The 17,159-nt window shown below is 52.9% G+C and overlaps 1 protein-coding gene across 1 annotated transcript in view; it reads right to left on the bottom strand.

Moving 5' to 3' along the window:
* Positions 1 to 413: 413 nt before the first annotated feature.
* The window catches only part of TLL2 (tolloid like 2), a 97,567-nt gene continuing 80,821 nt past the window's right edge, over positions 414 to 17,159 (bottom strand). The window contains exons 14-21 of the mRNA XM_029920168.1: positions 13,832 to 13,957; positions 12,865 to 13,025; positions 12,101 to 12,281; positions 10,281 to 10,406; positions 7,932 to 8,059; positions 4,758 to 4,971; positions 2,258 to 2,508; positions 414 to 739 (exon numbers count right to left, since the gene is read on the bottom strand). Coding sequence (XP_029776028.1) covers positions 605 to 739; positions 2,258 to 2,508; positions 4,758 to 4,971; positions 7,932 to 8,059; positions 10,281 to 10,406; positions 12,101 to 12,281; positions 12,865 to 13,025; positions 13,832 to 13,957 — 1,322 coding nt within the window. The 3' untranslated portion in view covers positions 414 to 604. The remainder of the gene's footprint in view (positions 740 to 2,257; positions 2,509 to 4,757; positions 4,972 to 7,931; positions 8,060 to 10,280; positions 10,407 to 12,100; positions 12,282 to 12,864; positions 13,026 to 13,831; positions 13,958 to 17,159) is intronic.

Raw genomic sequence — 17,159 nt, forward strand, 5'->3', positions numbered from 1 at the left:
ACCGAAGACTTGAGGTCTACTAGCTCTGTGACAATGATTCGTGTACTCAGGCTCTCTGTGTGCACTGCTTACTGTGATCCTTTGTTTAGTCCGACATCCATATTCTCAGGTTTCCTGGTTGACATGTCCCTGGCAGACAGAAAGCCAGAGTCTGAGCCAAGACTGTGAGTAACAACTCAGCCATGGCCAAGCTTTTATCCCCGCTGCTCAGTGTAGACAGAAGACAGCCTGAGTCTTCAGGACACAGTCACGCTGCCTGGCACCTACAGAAACACATCCAGAAATAGAGGGATGACCAACCCAAAGGCCGGCCTCTTGCCCCAGAGGAGCATGGGACAAGGAGAATGAGCATGACCAGGCATAGCTCGAATGGTAAGTGACTTCAAAACCTTAATCTTCTTGAAGAGCCCATGACGGATAACGTTGTAGCCAGAATCAAAAAAACATCCCTCCTCCTTGTTGGCCAAACTTCATCAGATAGATACCCCCCAAAACTAGATTTTGAGTTTTTGAGAAAAATACTATACACCGGTTTAGGGCAGATTCACAAGGTGCTATTGTCACAAACAACATTCTCAGCGCCAGTCTTTCAAGAACACCGGCATTATTTCTTCATGTGCAGGGCATCCTGGAACTTGGTGCTAGTGTATCGGGCGTGAAAGCCTTTCTTGTTGATGGTGTCGTCCGTGTGGAACTGAATCATGAGAGAGTCTCCTGCAGAGTAGATCTCTTCCAGTGGCTGAGGGCAGGGCAACAGAAAACCAGGGAGACAGGTCAGTTGGCTGCGGCCGGAGTTTTAAACACAGAGGATGAGATGGAAGCTACATGAGAACACAGGAAGGCAAATGGTGCCACGAGGCATTCCTGACACTAGCGACTCTGAAGGGCATCAAAACAAGTTCCGTTTCAAAGAAGAATATGGCCAATTCTGCTCCCGAGAGCTCCCTAGGCCCTACTTTTTCAAAGACAACCCTAGACGCATGGCTCATATGGACTCTATTGGTTATTAGGAGTACATGCGGGCCACAGACTGCTCAAAGCACTTCTGGGTCTTTCCGCGTATGTAAACCTTACAACAACTTTATAAGGTGGTGTTCTCTCCACTTTACACTTAAGGAAACTGACACTCAAGGTCCTATAGCTGGACAGGGCCCAAGCTCAGGTCTGACTGTGAAGTAGGTACCACTAATCGGCCAGCTCTAAGGTCACATGATGATGTGTCTCCCAGAAGACCAAACACCAAAGCCCATGGATTCAGCCTATGTCCCGTCCCAGGACAAAACACGGGAAGGAGGCTGTACATTTGTTAGGAAGGTTTCGCCGAGGGGCCCACGAACGGTTCTGAGGCCGCTCCCTGCCAGGCCACAGTGGGACCGAGCTGGGCTGCCTGCACATCTCACTGCTCAGCATCCTCCAAGGTTTTCCTCTGCAGTGGACCCCAGACTTTGAAAGACTTTATCAAAGGCGTGGCATCGTTGCGTCACGCTTTGCCATCCTTTCTTTTTGGGGAGAGGGTGAGGGAAGATGACGGGAAATTATTCAGAGACCAATATAAATGCCGTTTTTAGGTTCGGATGAGCAAAAGTAGGGCTGGTGACTCCAAAATGATGTGCTGCAAGTTCAGCCAATAGCAAAGAAGCTTGTACCACCAGCCCTGTCTCTAAGGGCAGGGGCCGTGTGTGAGCGGGGCCCAGTGTGGCGCAGCCAGAGTGCGACCTGGACTCTATACTGGCCCATCCACACACTTGCACTGAGCGCCAACTGTGTGCCAGGCTCTTTGTCAGGTACTGGGTAAATAGCGAACAAAACAGGCATGCCCTGTGGGGACTAGGAAGCTGAGGAAAGAGGAGGTAATGGGGAAAATGCTGATAACCTGGAGCACAACTGTGCTTACCGTAAGAGTGATTTGGAATATCCGGAGGTGTTTGGAGGTGAGTGGGGAGAAAATTGTGAAAATACGGGATATACAAAAGCACGATTAAAATATTTTTTTCTTAAGCCTGAAGGCCAAATAAAAATGAGAATTTGGGGAAAGGGAACCGTTTGCAAACATACTAGGAAAATCCTCCAGGACACAGCTGTCACCGGTGTGAGGCGCTCCTGATCCGGTCCCAGGCCACCTCGCCACCTCCTCTCCGTCAGCTCTCCCCTCTGTACCCCGCTGGCTGGTGCTGAGCGGGGGCAGGGGTAGCGGGGACCCGCCCCGGCTCCCTGACCGTCCCGCGCTCCCCCCCTGCCCCCCCACCCCCGCGCTCACCCCCGAGCCGCAGAAGCGGCCAAGCCTGGGCGCCGTGCTGTCGTAGCCGTCGTAGGCCTCCATGTAGTCGTAGCCGCAGTCGGCCTCCTCCTCCACCTCGAAGGTGCGGAAGATCAGCTCCACGCCGTAGCCGTCCTCCGCCACGATCACCCAGTCACAGCGGGCCTGGCTCGGATAGTTGTTGTCCCCGAACTGGGCGTGGGAATACAGCTCTTTGGTGTGCACTTCGGCCTTCAGCCTGCCCCCGCACTCTGGAGCGGAGAGAGAGCCGCCACGCCTCCGTGGCACAGAGACCCGCGCGGCACCCCCCACCCCTTCCCAGTCTGGGCTCTCTCCCTTCATACCCGCATGCCTGCTGGCCAGCTTTCTCTAGGACGCCTTGCCTGAGCCCATTAGGAGAGTCTGGCAAATTTTCATCATCCCATTTTACAGAGGAGTAAATAGAGGCTGAAAGGTCTGAGTTTCAGGGCTTACGCCGGGGGGGGGCGGGGGGGGCAAAATGGTCCTTACCCAGCCAAGGTCCTGTGTTCCCAGTTGGGCCACATAAGGCGTCTGGGAATACCTGAGCATGCTACTGAAATAAAGCTGGCTGGATCTTTACCACTTCGTCACCAGGAAGTGCTGGAGAAGGGCTCGCGAGCCCCGCATACTTACTGTAATTTGTAACTGTTGCCAACAGAGGGCACCAAAAGCACATCAGAACTGCAGGTAAGCTCGCAAACCTAGAAACCTCAGCTCTGGACTGACTTGCTTGTGCATCCGAAGGCGCTGACTACAGGCTGACTTCGACGCTGGGGTGGGGGTGGGGGGGGTCACAGGTGAGCTGGGCTGCATACTTTGGGCTTGTATTCTGTAGCATTGGCTTGTGAGTTTTTGACTAGGATGGTAACTCTGGTTGGCCGGGTCCCCACTATCTTGTCTAGGCCACTGGAGACCACACAATATAAATGGATGCATGAGACTAGAAAGCACCAGCTCCCTGTGGTCGGCTGCCGTACTGTCTGGTGACACTCCCAGGCCCAGCTGGCCCCAGTCCTGCCAGACAGCCAAGTCTTAACCCTCCATGTGCTCTTGTTTAGAATTTCCTCCAGATCTGAACTGTCATGGGAAATTTCAAGTCCCTGAGACGCTGACATGGGAGGCAGTGAAGTGGGCGCAGGGCAGGGCAGGATGCCTTCTATCCACCTCACCAAATCCCCTCTCCATTCTTTCCCACCTGTTTCAGGCCCCGGAGACTGACCTCTAGGTCCACGTGGACTGGCCCCCTTGCTCTCTGCCTTATGGGTTGGGTTCAGCTATGGGGATACCAGCAGATGCGAGGAGGGAGGAGAGAGGTCAGGGGGCTAATTCCCAGGCTCCCTCCCTGCTCACCACAAGTTGTGTTGTTCAGTTAAAGGACACAGCTCCAAGTGGGGGTGGGGGGTACTCTGCTTGCATGCTCCCTCCTCCAGCATCCGGGTCGGGGCGGGGGGGGGGGGAGCACCCCCGGCCGCCATGGAGTCCCCAGTCCTGGCTGCTGCACTCCTCCTTGTGGTGTCCCCACACCCTGCCTGCCCCTTGGTAATCAGTCCGTTTTTAAATTCTCCACAAATAATGATTCATTTCCTGCTGAGACCCTGACCTACTTTGTCTGTAGGGACAAGAGGGTGGCTTTTAACCTTCCCTAAGGGGAGGCCAATAGCTTTTAACCTTCCCTAGGGGAAGCTAGGACCCTCAAAGAGGGTCTGCAGATGCCAAAGTGTTTTCTAGGTGGGCAAGCTAAACCACCTAAGGGTGCTGGGTGTCATTTTGTTTTACCTGATACATATTTTCTGGCTCTGAAAATAAGCTGGGTGGGGTGGGGGGCTGATTCCGCTCACAGGGTCCCAGGATCATGAGCTTAGACTCCAAGTGGGCAGTGGGCAGCCACCACCCTGCCAAAGGGCCACGGTCTAACACTGTGATCAGAGAGTCAGAGTTATTTCTGTGAGTAATACTTTAATGGCTAAAGAGCAGAGCCCATTTTTTTACTGACATTCTTCTATTTAACAACATAGATGTGGTAGTTATACACAGATACGTTTTCCTCCAAAGGACCAAATAAAGCTATTTACATTTTACATGGAGGAACAATAGTGGGTAATAGAACCATTTTCCATTTTCCAGAACTGGTCCTTAGAGGGGGAAAGGGCTACTCCCCACCCCCGAGCTCGCTCCCAGACTTCCGGATTTCACAGACCAGCCAAGTTACACATACATTTTGAAAAGAGGATGGGAGTGAGGGAAGAAGGGAGGAAACGTGGAGCAACAAAGGGGCTGCCCGCTGCCAATGCTGTCAGTTAAGGACATTTAAAGAAAACTGCCCTTCCCCTCATGGGTGCCCACGTTTCGTTTTTGAAGGGACATTTGATCACACGCCCCCTGCCCCCAGGAGTCCTCATGAAAGGCGCTCCTTCGCCGCCACGGCCCACCTGTCTCCCGCGCACGCGGGCTGCAGCGGGCGGGCACCGCGCTCGCCTACCTGTGCTGTGCACCGCCTGGAAGCCTCTTCTCTGCACAGAGGCGTCCGAGTAAAACCTGAGGAACAGGCTGCTGCCCGAGGCCACCACGGGGCCCGGTTTCTCGCTGCCGCAGAAACGGCCCAGGATGGGCGCCAGGCTGTCGGGGCCGTCGTACAGCTCCAGGTGATCGTAGGCACATTCTTGGTGCTGCTCGATCTCAAACTCATTAAATGTCTGGGGAACGGAAGAGCAGAGAGTGAGGCCGGGGCCTGGCACTCTGCTGGGGAGGGGGCCGGCGCTTTGGGGGCTGGGAGAGGAAGGGCGTGGCAGGACACTCGTCTGCCCCCACCAGCCTTGGGAGGGGCATGGCGCCCAGGTGGTGACAGCACATCTATAGTGAGAGTCTCAGCTCAGGCCCCTGCTGGTCCCCAAGCAACCCCACGAGGCAGTTACGTGAGTGACCGCTTTAATGAGCATTTTGTCAGGGAGACGGCTGGGCCGTGAGGGCAGAGATGTCACCCCTGCTCCCTCTGTCACATCACAAATCTGCTCCTCACTTAATGAGGACAGCAGCAATGGCCAAGGGCTCACTCGGGGCCAGGAGCTGTTTTAAGCGCTTTACAAATATACCCTCATATAATTCTCACGCACCTGTGCTGTGTCTACAACTACAATCCCCACTTTACAGATGAGGAAACTGAGGCACAGAGAAGTCAGGTGACTTGCCCAAGGTCCCCCAGTGGTGGAGCTGGGCCAAGACCAGGAGGTCTAGCGGCAGAGCCCCTGCCTTTAACCTCTGCACTATGCTGTACGATCCTTGAGTAGGAACGACACGGATGAGGCTGGATGAAGTGCGCACCGCCTGCACCCTCCGAGGGGCTGGCATTCAAGGAGGGTTTCCCCATGCAGAATCCCTTGCCAAATGTTCACGAACATTTTCTCACCTGATCCTGATGATACTGCAAGGGAAGAGCTAGTATTATACCTAATATGCAAAAGGGGAAACTGAGTCTTAGAAAAGTATCTTGCCCAGACTCACAGACCCAGAGGAAGATGGAGCGGGCTTGAGCCCCAGCCAGCCTGACTCCAGCCCACACTCCTAACCATCAGCAGGCTGTACTGCCCACCTCCTTCCTGCTCCCTGAAGACTGTCCCCCAAAGCTGGCCGGGGAGCCCCTCATTCCTAGGCTGTGCCCCAGGGACTGGGCAGCTGAATGACTTATGGGCTGCCATGGCTTCCAGGGAGATGGAATGAGGTGAGAGGGAACAGTGTTAAATGAGGGCTTGAACAAAATGACAGAGCAGGAAGAGAGGACGTTAGTGGGAGGTAAGGCGGGTCTGAACTCCTAAGAAAGCTGCTGGAAAGACAGGACAGGGAGGGAGATGGAGAGAGCTCGTTAGCAGCGTGGGCTTTCATAGGAATGACAAACACAACAGAAATGGGCGAAACCCTTCACGCCTCATAGAAAGGAAGCTGGGTGGAGGGTGGTGTAGGGGCCATGGGCAAGAGCAGGAGGTGGGACCAGCGGCATCGGGGTGGCTGATGCAGTGGGAGGGACACTCAGGGGCCTCCTTGTTGCAGCCCCCATACAGTGAAACACCAGCTTTGTGGGAAGCATTCCACTCACGTTTTCTGGTAGCAAAAAGAGCATGAGCTATATATCCGCCATGCGCTTCCCAAGGACGTTTCTTTTTTCTTTTTTTAACTAGCACATGCACATATAAACGTCTTGTAAATTTGGAATCTGGCCTAACTCTGGCCACTGTGATCAGTTGCTTTAGTTCCCTAGCACTGTAAAGAAGGGCAGGACGTTTAGCAACTGCTAAAATCTTGTGGCCCTTAGAAGTGTGGCTTCCAGTTGTGCAGGCTGCACGGTCCCACCCCCAGGGGGCGCCATTCCCCCGCCCGCGGTGGAGAATACTATTGCTCGGAACCTTCTCCAGCAGAAGGCAGCCCTGGGGAAGGAGTGCCTTTCTCTAATGCACTCTAGTTCACCCTCACCCAGATTCACGGCTGTTCTGACACCCAGGAAGGCCGCTGCCCTTCCCCCATGGGCAGCCATGCACGTGGGGGGCCTGCTGTGGGCAGACTGTGGTCATGGGCTCTGCTTTCGCTGCCCCTCGCTGCCCTGGGCCTGGCACAGACAGGTGTCAGCTCAGATACCTGCCCTCCTCACCTCTCTCACCTGCCGGCAAACACCCTTCAAAGTCCCCGGGCCATGTCTGCTTATCTTCACAACCTCCTTTGTTCTCTCCCATTCCCCCTGCATTATGGGCCCATTCTTCAGAGGAACATCCACGTGCCTTCTGAAGAGTTCACAAACTTCCAGAGTCAGAAAGACCTGTTTTAAAAAATATCCCTTCTCTAGCCAGCCAGAGAGTTCTACGCCCCAGGATGTGGGACACTCGGGGGCTGAGAAACGAGGCTTCTTCCAGGGACTCGGCTCTCCTTTGAAATAACCAAGCATGGTATGTGCACACTTATAATCATAGCCTGAAACACTTTCAGGAAGTGTCCAGAAGACACTTATTCTTTTTAACTCAAGAGAGAATTAGCATAAATAACTTAATCTCTTATTGTTAATTTTTAAAAATATAAGCTTTAGAGAAATACAAATAACAATAAGCATCCACTGGAGAAGTTTGAGCAAGAAAAAGGATATATGTTTTTCCCATGCATGTGCACACATTACTGTATGTGCATAGGAAATTTCCAGAAGGATTTCCCAAAAAATGCCCAGAGAGATCGTTTCTGGAGTAGACATGGGGGATCTAGAAGCTTTCGATTTCTACTTTCCAACCCTCTGTACTGGCTACTTTTTTTAAACCTTGAGAATGTATTGTTTTGTCAAAACATTATAACTGGAAACAACTGAATCTCAAACAGCTCTGCTGATCTGTGCCGTCCGTGAATGTCACTTCATACTGGCACTGCTGGGAACAGGGGCCCTTGAGAGGGCCTTTGTCACCGCTGCCCTGTGCTGAGAGCCGTGTGGTGTCCTCTCTTAATCTGCACAGCAGCCCACCAGGGGGGTTTCATTAGCATCCCCATTTTCCAGATAACAAAACTGGGTTCTGGAAATGTCGAGTGACTTCCCCAAGCCTCAGAGCTGGGAAGTGGCAGCGCAGAAACTCACAGCCATGTGCATCTGAAACCAAAGTCCGTGTTGTCCATAACTATGAAAATGACTCACGAGTTTCACCCTGTGGCCGGCGGTTGACGTGATGTTCCAGGTACACTCCCTCCGACTGGGGTATTTGTCAGGCCAGTTGGGGCTCGCCAGGGTCCCCTCTGCGCTGCTGATCTTGTGCGCACAGCCAGCTGGGGGCGATGGGGGGACACAAGCAGAGAGAAGTAGTTCACTTGTGGGCAGCCCTGGAGGCCCTCTGGGGGAGTCTCATCTCTAGTTCTTATTTGTCAAGGGGTCATTATCAAAAAAGGGGGACAGGGTCAGCCGGAATCAAATGTCCACTGGCTAGAGATCTGATGACTTATTTGGCTTTGCCATCTTCCTGTGGGCTCAGAGAGCTCATCTTTCACACTATCCCCATTCAGATCGTGGTTATCACTGGAAATACGGTAGTTGGTGGGGCTGGGGTCAAAAAGACTCAGTCCCACCGCCTTCAAGCTGTGGGACTTTGGGTGCTTACTTAATCTTTGGTGTCCTTATTTATAAAAGGGGTGCCAGTTTCGTAGGGGGATATGTGGATTAAATGAGATGATACATGTAAAAGGTTTAGCAAGTGGGAGCAGAGGTCTTCATCACTATGCCTTCTGTGGTTTCTTAAAAATTTTTTAATGTTTATGTTTTTGAGAGAGGGACAGAGCACAAATGGAGTAGGGGTAGAGAGAGAGGGGGAGACACAGAATCCAAAGCAGGCTCCAGGCTCTGAGCTGTCAGCACAGAGCCCAATGCGAGGCTCGAATCCACAAACCGTGAGATCATGGCCTGAGCCGAGGTCGATGCCTTCAGCCTGTACGTGTTTCAGATTTTGGAAGTAGCTTCATCTGGAGACTACAGATGTTACCCTGGCTAGGGTGCTGTTAGCAAAGACGGATCCCACAACATGCTCAGTGCGGAGCATTTCGGTCAACACTGGGAATGTCTGCTCTGTGCTGGACACTCCGCCAAGCACTTTGAATGCATTCTCTCATCTGATCCTTCTCACTTTCCAAATGAGAAAATAACTTGGGAGAGGGTGAGTGACTTGCTGGGGAGGGGTGGGGCCAGGACTTGAACCCAGGCCTGCCTGTGCTGTAAATGGTTAGGAAATAGAGGGGGCATGCACCACCTGCATAGCCAACCAATGCCGCCCCACAGCTGCAGCACGAAGTCCTGAGGGGACAGCTGAGGGGAAGGGGCAGAGGGAGGGGGTGGGGGGCAGGTAGCCTCTGTGAGGGGGTTTCTGCTTATTGCCGCCTCCACTCTGCAGCCACACACAGCACAAATCCAGTAGGGACTGGGGCTCAGCTTCTGGGTCATCTGCTGCCACACATCTCCCCACACGCCCTGGGGGAACCCACAGGAAGGAGGCCACTGTTCAGTTGGTGTGGCCTGAGTGGGGTTCAACCCCTCCTGGCCTCCCCCACACCGCAGGAGGGAAGCTTTGGTCTGACCCAGGCCCACCCACCTCACAGGACAAAGCCTTTTAAGTTCCAGAATGATGGGTCCTTCCAAGTTCTTCCAACCTGCTCCCAACCAGCCCAGGTCTATATCACAGGACCTGGACCCTGTTTGTGACACTGTCTTAGCCTGTCCTGTAACGTGCCAGGCAGGCCTGATGGGACTCAGTGGGCCCCAGCCAAATCTCTCAGCCTCCCCTCTGGGACAGTCTTCACATCTTCCTCCCTCTGACCCCTCTGCGGGGCCCTGTGCTGGGGCCAAAGGCTTCGAGGCCTGAGTGTTTATCAGAGATGTTTAAACTCGCTCCACAGGCAAGGTGATAAACAGAAGGAGGCTCTTTCCAGAATGACTGGACATTCAAAGGCACCTGGCTCTAAGCTCCGAGCAGTAAATGGAGCAGGGAGCAATCATTTTCCAATCCATTGTGTTATTAGGTCTGCCTGTGGCCAACTGCTCTCATAACATAGATGATTGATATTCACTGACATTTCAAGTGCTTCGTAGGTGCCAGATGGTCTGAAATGCTTTCTAGGCATCCTTTCATTTAATCCCCATATACCTTTAAGAAGGGGGTATGTTTAGTTTCTTTTAAACAGAAGAAGAAACTGAAGCTCAGAGACTTGCCCAAAGTCACACAGCCAGTAAATAGCAGAGTCGGGATTTAAACCTAGATAGTCTGATTCTGGAGCCTGGGGGTGTAACCACTTTGCAATAATAACTCCAGGAGGGCCCCCAGGGGGCCCCTGGGAGCCTTGTGAAGGAGGGAGCTGCCCTGGATAAAACCTCCCTCAGCAGGAGGTCAAGGAGGAGGGAAGGCAGGCCCTGAGGGCGTGGCAGACCGGAAGCTCTCACTCTTAGACATGTGCGCACCCTGGTGGCCAAGGTCAGCCGTGCAGTCCAGCTGCGGTCTAGCCTTACCTTCTTTACAGTCGTGCCCATTCTCGTGGAGCCGGTAACCGTTTCTGCACCGGCACAAATAGCTCCCGGACGTGTTGACGCACTCGTGCTGGCACCCGCCGTTGTCCTTGGCGCACTCGTCTTTGTCTGAGGAGATCAACAGACTCTCCTAAGGGGTAATGCCAACTTGGGAATGTCGCTCCCGCCTCAGAACTCTGCTCAAAAGTAGCCTCCATCAGGAAGCCTTCCAAGATTGCCCTGATTTTGGTTATCCCCTTCCTTGGGTGGGAAGGGGAAGCATCTATTAGATAACACCTGGTCCTGGTATATGCTGAATTCTCGGTGCTCTTAAACACTTTAATGATATATATGTGTAATGTGCATGTATATACACATGTGTATATATATGTATATATGTGTGTGTATATATATATATGTTCTTTACCCCTGCCTTCTGCCAAAACAAGGAACTCCTTAGTGGATAGACTAATATTAATAATAGTAACAATAATAAAATAACTACCGTGTGTTGAATATTTATTTGATGGGCACTTCCCAAAGCACTTTCTAATGTTTATTTATTTTTGAGAGAGAGAGAGAGAGAGACAGAGCACAGCAGGGGAAGGGCAAAGAGAGAGAGGGAGACACAGACTCTGAAGCAGATTCCAGACTCCAATCTGTCAGCACAGAGCCTGACACGGGACTTGAACTCATGAACTGCAAGATCATGACCTGAGCCAAAGTCGGATGCTTAACCGACTAAGCCACCCAGGCGCTCCTCCAAAGCACTTTCCATACAGTGTCTAAGTTTGTTCTCATATAACCTTAGGAGTCAAGCAGGTGCCTATGCCCCAATTTTACAGGTAAGGAAACTGAGGCTGAGAATGCTTACATGCCCAAGGTCACTCAGTGAGCAAGCAGCCTGTGTGACCCAGAGGCCTGGGCTCCTCCTCCCCCACCCCTCACCACCTTCTGCCTGCAGAGCAGGTACGTGTGCGGCCACAGACCAGACAGCTCAGTGCTCATCCTGCACCACAGCTCCCAGCTGTGTGACCTTGGGCAGTCCTTGACCTCGGTGCCTCAGTTGCCTCACCTGTAAAGGGGAGCCAGGACTGGTGTCCTCACCTCATAGGGTTGTTGGGAAAAGGAAATGAATGAGTACAGCGAAAGCACTTTAGAACAGCGTCCAGCCCAGCTGAGTGTCAGCTTTCCTTGTTAGTATGCATGAACTCAAGTACTAGCTGTTGTTCTCGAGGAGGTTCGTGTAGCTCAGGCCCAGGCTGCACCAGCTCCCCGCCGCCCAGCTTCTTCCTCTGGTAACCGAGGACCGGCCTCCACCCCGGCCCCCAGCACCGAGTTTCCTCCAGGGGTCAGCGCAGTCTCCCTGCCTTCCTCATACCCTGCCGCATTGTGTCACCCAACACTTTGTGTTTTCGTTTCCTGAGGACAACTAACAATCCTTAAAGAATAGAGAGGTGAAGCCCACCGAACCCTTACGCGCTGGAACTACAAGCTAGGAAGAGGCCAGGAGGGAGTCTCCCCCGGAGCCTTTTAGAGGAGGCACAGCCCTGCCCACACCTTGACTGCAGATTTCTGGCCTCTGGGACTGGGAGAGATCGCTGTGGCCTCAAGCCACCCACTTTGTGGCAGTTTGTTAGGACAGCCCTGTAATAATATAACCACCAAAACAAAACAAAACAAAACCAAAAAACCCATCTAGATCCAGGCATGCCATTGTGAGGCATGAGTGGGCAGAGAGGGGGTGGGCAGGTGCCCAGAGGCTGACAGCCTACCCAGGCATGTCCCCCTCAGCCTGGGACCCGGCATCCAAGCCTGCACACCTGAGAAGAAGTGGGCCCTGAAGCCGCGTTTGGAGACCGTGTTGTCTGACTTGAACTCCACACGCATGTTGTTGCTCTGGGAGGTGATGACCTCGGGCATCTCGGAGCCGCAGAACTTGCCGTGCAGCCTGGCATCGGGGGACAGGCCGCTGCGCACCTCCACGAAGTCATACTTACAGACCTGCAAGGGAGCACCACGGGGAGCCACCCGGTCTGCCCGAGGCCCCACCCCAGCCTTAAAGCAGGACCCCCTCCCTGACAGCCGCACCCTGCCTCGGGGACAGACCTGTCCAGTGGGAGGGTCCTCTCCACTCTGACTGGGGTCCCTCTGGCCCAAGGTTTAGACATGGGGCTCTCATGACTCGCTCTCTGGCTGGAGGGCTCCACCTGGGCCTTGGCTGACCTGGTCATCCCATGACCACCACTCAAGGGAGGGGACAGGTAGTTCATGCCATCCTGGTCCCCAGCTGAATCTCACCCCCTCTGTTCCCCTCGGCAGGACCCCAACCCCCAGACTCCTACCCCAGGGGACATACTCGTCTTGACCGCCTCCCACTCCAAGACCTGTCCTGATTCTCCTGGGGTTTGTCAGTGACAAGAGGATCAAGGCATCGTGTCTGTGGAGGATGCACAGCAGCAACCGCTACACCAAACACTCGCCCGATTCTGCCCTGCCAAGTTCACGTGACGGTAGGAAGCCACCTCCCTGGCCGCTGTGCCCCCGGCCACGTCCCCATGCAATCAGTTAGAGGGCAGAAGCATACGTCATTGCCTTCCAGCTCAAACACTTCAAACTGTAGGGAGATCCGGTACTCAGCAGGGGCCACCACCTGCCAGACGCAGTTTTTGTTTGTGGGGTACTCCTTCGGCCACCCAGGGCTGGTGATGGTTCCGTTCAGCTTGGTAATGAAACCGCCACAGGCCACTGCACGGGAGAGACAGAAGCAAGATTCATTTGGTTTTAGTTCCAAGTGACTGCGATTTCCCCCAAGCAGCAATGAGCCTGCTGTTCCTTAATAAGGAAAGGAAGGAAGGAAGGAAGGAAGGGAGTGAGGGAGGGAGGGAGGGAGGGAGGGAGGGAGGAAGGAAGGAAGGAAGGAAGGAAGGAAGGAAGGAAGGAAGGAAAAGAAAAAGTTTGACAATCTGAACTGATTAATCCAGCGGCCTTTCTTCTAGTCTGCTTCAACTGAGGTTTTGGAGGGAGGAAGCTGCAGACAAGCCTTTACTGCTCTGTAAGATGATGCCAATGCATGTGTGCTCACCTGTCACTCAGAGGCACAGCTGGGACCACGCATAACTTGGACCAAAGGAGACTCCAGAATGTTTGTACCGAGCTACGCACTTTACCTGGCTTACAAGCAGAACAGGCAGCTGGGCAAGGGAAATGCAACACCAGGCAGGTAGAAATGGAATGAATGAAATGAGCTATTAGCTGAGTCCCACCTAAGTGCTCATGGGTTTCTTTATTTTTTTTCTGAATAATCATGTGAAGGTTTCACGGTCACAGAAGAAAATAAACTGTTCCGTGTCTAGGGCGGAGTTCTTGTCATTTGGACAGCCTTTGCCCGCGTGCGACTTTGTGGCGTTATTTTTCCCTCTCAGAGAGCCAGGGACATCATCCACCACAGGTCATGTGGCCTCACAGCCAGCTGCTGCCCCATCTCCTCCCCACGTCTCCTAAGACTTGTCCCTTCTCCCGTGCCATCCTAGCGTAGCGGGTCCAACACCAACCTTCACACGTCTTCTTATCAGCAGCCAGCTCGTAGCCGGGGTCACACGCGCACCTGTAGCTGCCCAGAGTGTTCACGCAGCGCTGCTCACACCCTCCGAGATCTGGCTGGGAACACTCATCCACCTCTGTTAGGGAGGAAGGGGGCCCCGACTGAATCACCACAAAGCTGCCTGCTTGGTTCCCTGTCCCTTCCCACGTCCCCCTAAGAACAGGAATGGTTGGTGACCACCTCCCAGGGAAGCTCATGTCCACAGCTCAGAAAGCGCAGCAGCCATAACCAAGGGGGAGGGCTTGAGAATCTAAGAGTCACTTGTTAGCCAGAAGGAGGGCTCCTCGGGAGGAGATCAAGCCCGGATGATTTTACTCTTCGAAGGGTTCAATCAGGGAATACAGGGTGATTGTTTAAAAAATCTCAAAGTTTCCACACCAAAGATTTAAGCAGTTTTAATGCCATGGAATTGGGGTTCCCCCCAAATATGGAACTTCTCAGGGACACTAAGTGAAAGGTAAGTACAAAGGGATACATTTCTAGATGAAGATATAGAAGTATTTTCTAGAGACAGAACCAGAACCTGTGGTTGAGCATGTTACCAATAATCGGAAGAGGTGTGCACAGTGAGATCTTCAAAGTTACAGAAAACACTGAGCTCTTAGGTTAGCCAACGCTCCCCGGAGACACTGCAGGCAAGGCCACAGTGAGACTAGTTACAGGGGAGTCAGATGGGAGTCAGCACTGACAAGTGTCTAGAGATATGTCCGGGGCAATCAAACGACAGCAGTTCGGATGCCAAGAGAGCCGTCCCGAGCAGGAGCGCAGGAGCCAGTGGAGAATCTGCCCGGAAATGTCAGCCTGTGTATCACTCAGGCGATGGGCACCGCCAAGAAAAGGATCAGAAGCAAAAGGAAAAACTCCTGATTTTCCGTTGCCAAGCTGTGGTGCAGATATCCTGGAGAGGGGAGACTGTGGCCTGAAGCAGAGAGCCCAGAGAAAGTGCAGCGAGACACTGAGGCATCTTCCAAAACAAAACAAAGCTGAACAAGCCCAGTGTAGGAGGGAGAGTGGCTGGCGGTGTGTCGGCTCATAAGACACGGAAGGTGGGAATAGAGTAAGTACAGGGTCGTCCACAAAACCTTCAAAGACCGCATTATACATAAATGAGAGAAACCAGGACATCTGAGAGTTGGTAAAGTCCTGAAAAGGCACCTGCCCCCCAAGTCCTGCCTTCAGGCAGCAATTCTTCCAATAATATTTCTTACAGCCGGCTTTGCAGGGCCTGTTGAAATCACCCAGAGATAGGGCTCTCACTGCTTTTCTAACGTATGTCTTAGCCTTTGGAACTTGAATCGTCAAAATTCTGGCTCCGGGCCACTTCAACCCATTGCTCCTGCAGAACACGCAAAGCCTTCAGCCATGTGTCCCTCTGCGCTGCCCTTTTCTGACTCAAATAGACCCATTTCCTTCCATCTTCCTTGTCCACGATGCACGAAGCACTCACCCATCTGCTCCCTCTTCCCTGGGTAAAGAGCAGCGTGTGACTATCCAATCATTCTGCAGAGTGGGCAATAAACCGGTAATTCTGAGAGTCATGCGTTGTTGGGCTCAGCCAAGCTTAAGTAAGCTGGTCAGTAGGGGAACCGGGTTTCGGAGACATGCTCTAACAGGGTTTGAAGTTGTCCATGGGCTCGAATAAACGTAAGCATTAGGTATGCTAAAATAGTAACCATCTGGCAGCTACTTATTCCTTTACACAAGGCAAAGTACGTTCTTTGACATTTGCTAGAAAGTATAGGAGGAGAATCAAGGATGAGGAGAAATGGAAAGAGTTCAGTGCTCTAGAGTGAGACCTCGACTGGATCCACCATGAGTCTTACCCCAACAAATGGGGTGATTTAACCTCTCTGAGTGTTCCTCCTCTTTTAAAATGAGACTAGTGCCTGCTTTTAGGGTTGGGGGGTTGAAAATGAAGCATGTGAAGCACCCAGAACACAGACATCCAGTATAGAGTCGCTCCCTACAGACAATGGCAAGACTGCTTTTGAAATCCCGGTGGCTGGACAGACACAGTGATGAGGTCACTGGAAAGGATAAGGTTACTTGGGCACTGAGTCGGGTGAGAGCACAGTGCAAGCCTGAGGAGGGGAGTGAGAAAAGCAGGAACAGAAAGACGGGCCGGTGATGGATGAAGAGATGGGCAGGAAAGGCAGCACAGCAGAATCAAGATACTGGCAGGTGGGCTCAGGGGGAGGGCAGAAAAGAATGATGGGAAAAGCCCATCAAAATAGACCAAGAGAAACACAGGACCAAGTTGGGGGGTGATGGGGAGATTCTGATGCCGGAAGACGCTATGGCTATGGGCAGGACACACGTTTGGAACCGGCAAGAAAGGGAAGACCACAGATGAACAAGTCTCCTAGTGCCATCTTATCCATGTGGAGGGAGAGAGGCTGGTAGAGTGGATTTGGCCTGAGGCAACAGGAATATAGTTCCTCCCAGGACTAGAAGTGTAGGATATTGGTTGGACCCAGGAAGGCAGGTGAAAGATATAGGGTTCTATCTGAGCTACCTCCAGCAAAAGCAGTGGGCTGTTTGGCCATTTTCAACCTTACTCCAACTTGGGTGGATGGAGTGCAATGTACCAGGGGCCCTGTTCTCAGTGGGAGCCTGGGTGTCCTTGAGACTACCTCCACACTGTGATGAAGTAGCATCTCCTCCAAGCCCACAAGTTCATGCTTGCTCTGGGCTACCGTGGTCAAGAGCCAAGCCTCCCACAAAAATCTGGGAGGGTGTGAGGTGGGTAGGGGGAAAAAAAGCTGAACTAGGCAGGGCTCAGCCCTACAGAGTGGTAGCTCTGTCTTCTTTGCCTTCTTCAAGTGGTAGTAGTGAAAGAAGGGACCATTCTATGCTTAGATAGTGAGATGGTTCAGGTAGGGTGCCAACAGTAGTTTCAGAGAGTCAAGAGCAGAGAAGGCAGGGCACATCGCTAAGCTTCTGAAAAAGCACCTGAAGGAAGCCAGTCCCCTTCATCAACACCCCATGGTGGTCCAATGGCCCCGGGACAGAGGAGTGTGGGTGGGGATCAAGGTGGGAATCATATTCTTTCTGTGAGGAGCGTGGGACCAAAATGGCTCTGCCAACCTTCAAATGCTGCTGCCATCTCCCAAAGTAAGTGGAGATGAGCTCGGCCTGCTGCCAGGCCAGCAGGCTCAGAGAGGGACTGCCATTTGGCACCAGGAGAAGGATGCAGAGGCCAATTGGCACCCTGGTCAGCGCCATGTGCCAACTCGGCTCTGGGCAGAGTCTCCTGCCAACTAGCGCCACGGCAAGAG

Source organism: Suricata suricatta, chromosome 2 (assembly GCF_006229205.1).
Source record: "Suricata suricatta isolate VVHF042 chromosome 2, meerkat_22Aug2017_6uvM2_HiC, whole genome shotgun sequence".
Taxonomy (NCBI): Eukaryota; Metazoa; Chordata; class Mammalia; order Carnivora; family Herpestidae; genus Suricata; species Suricata suricatta.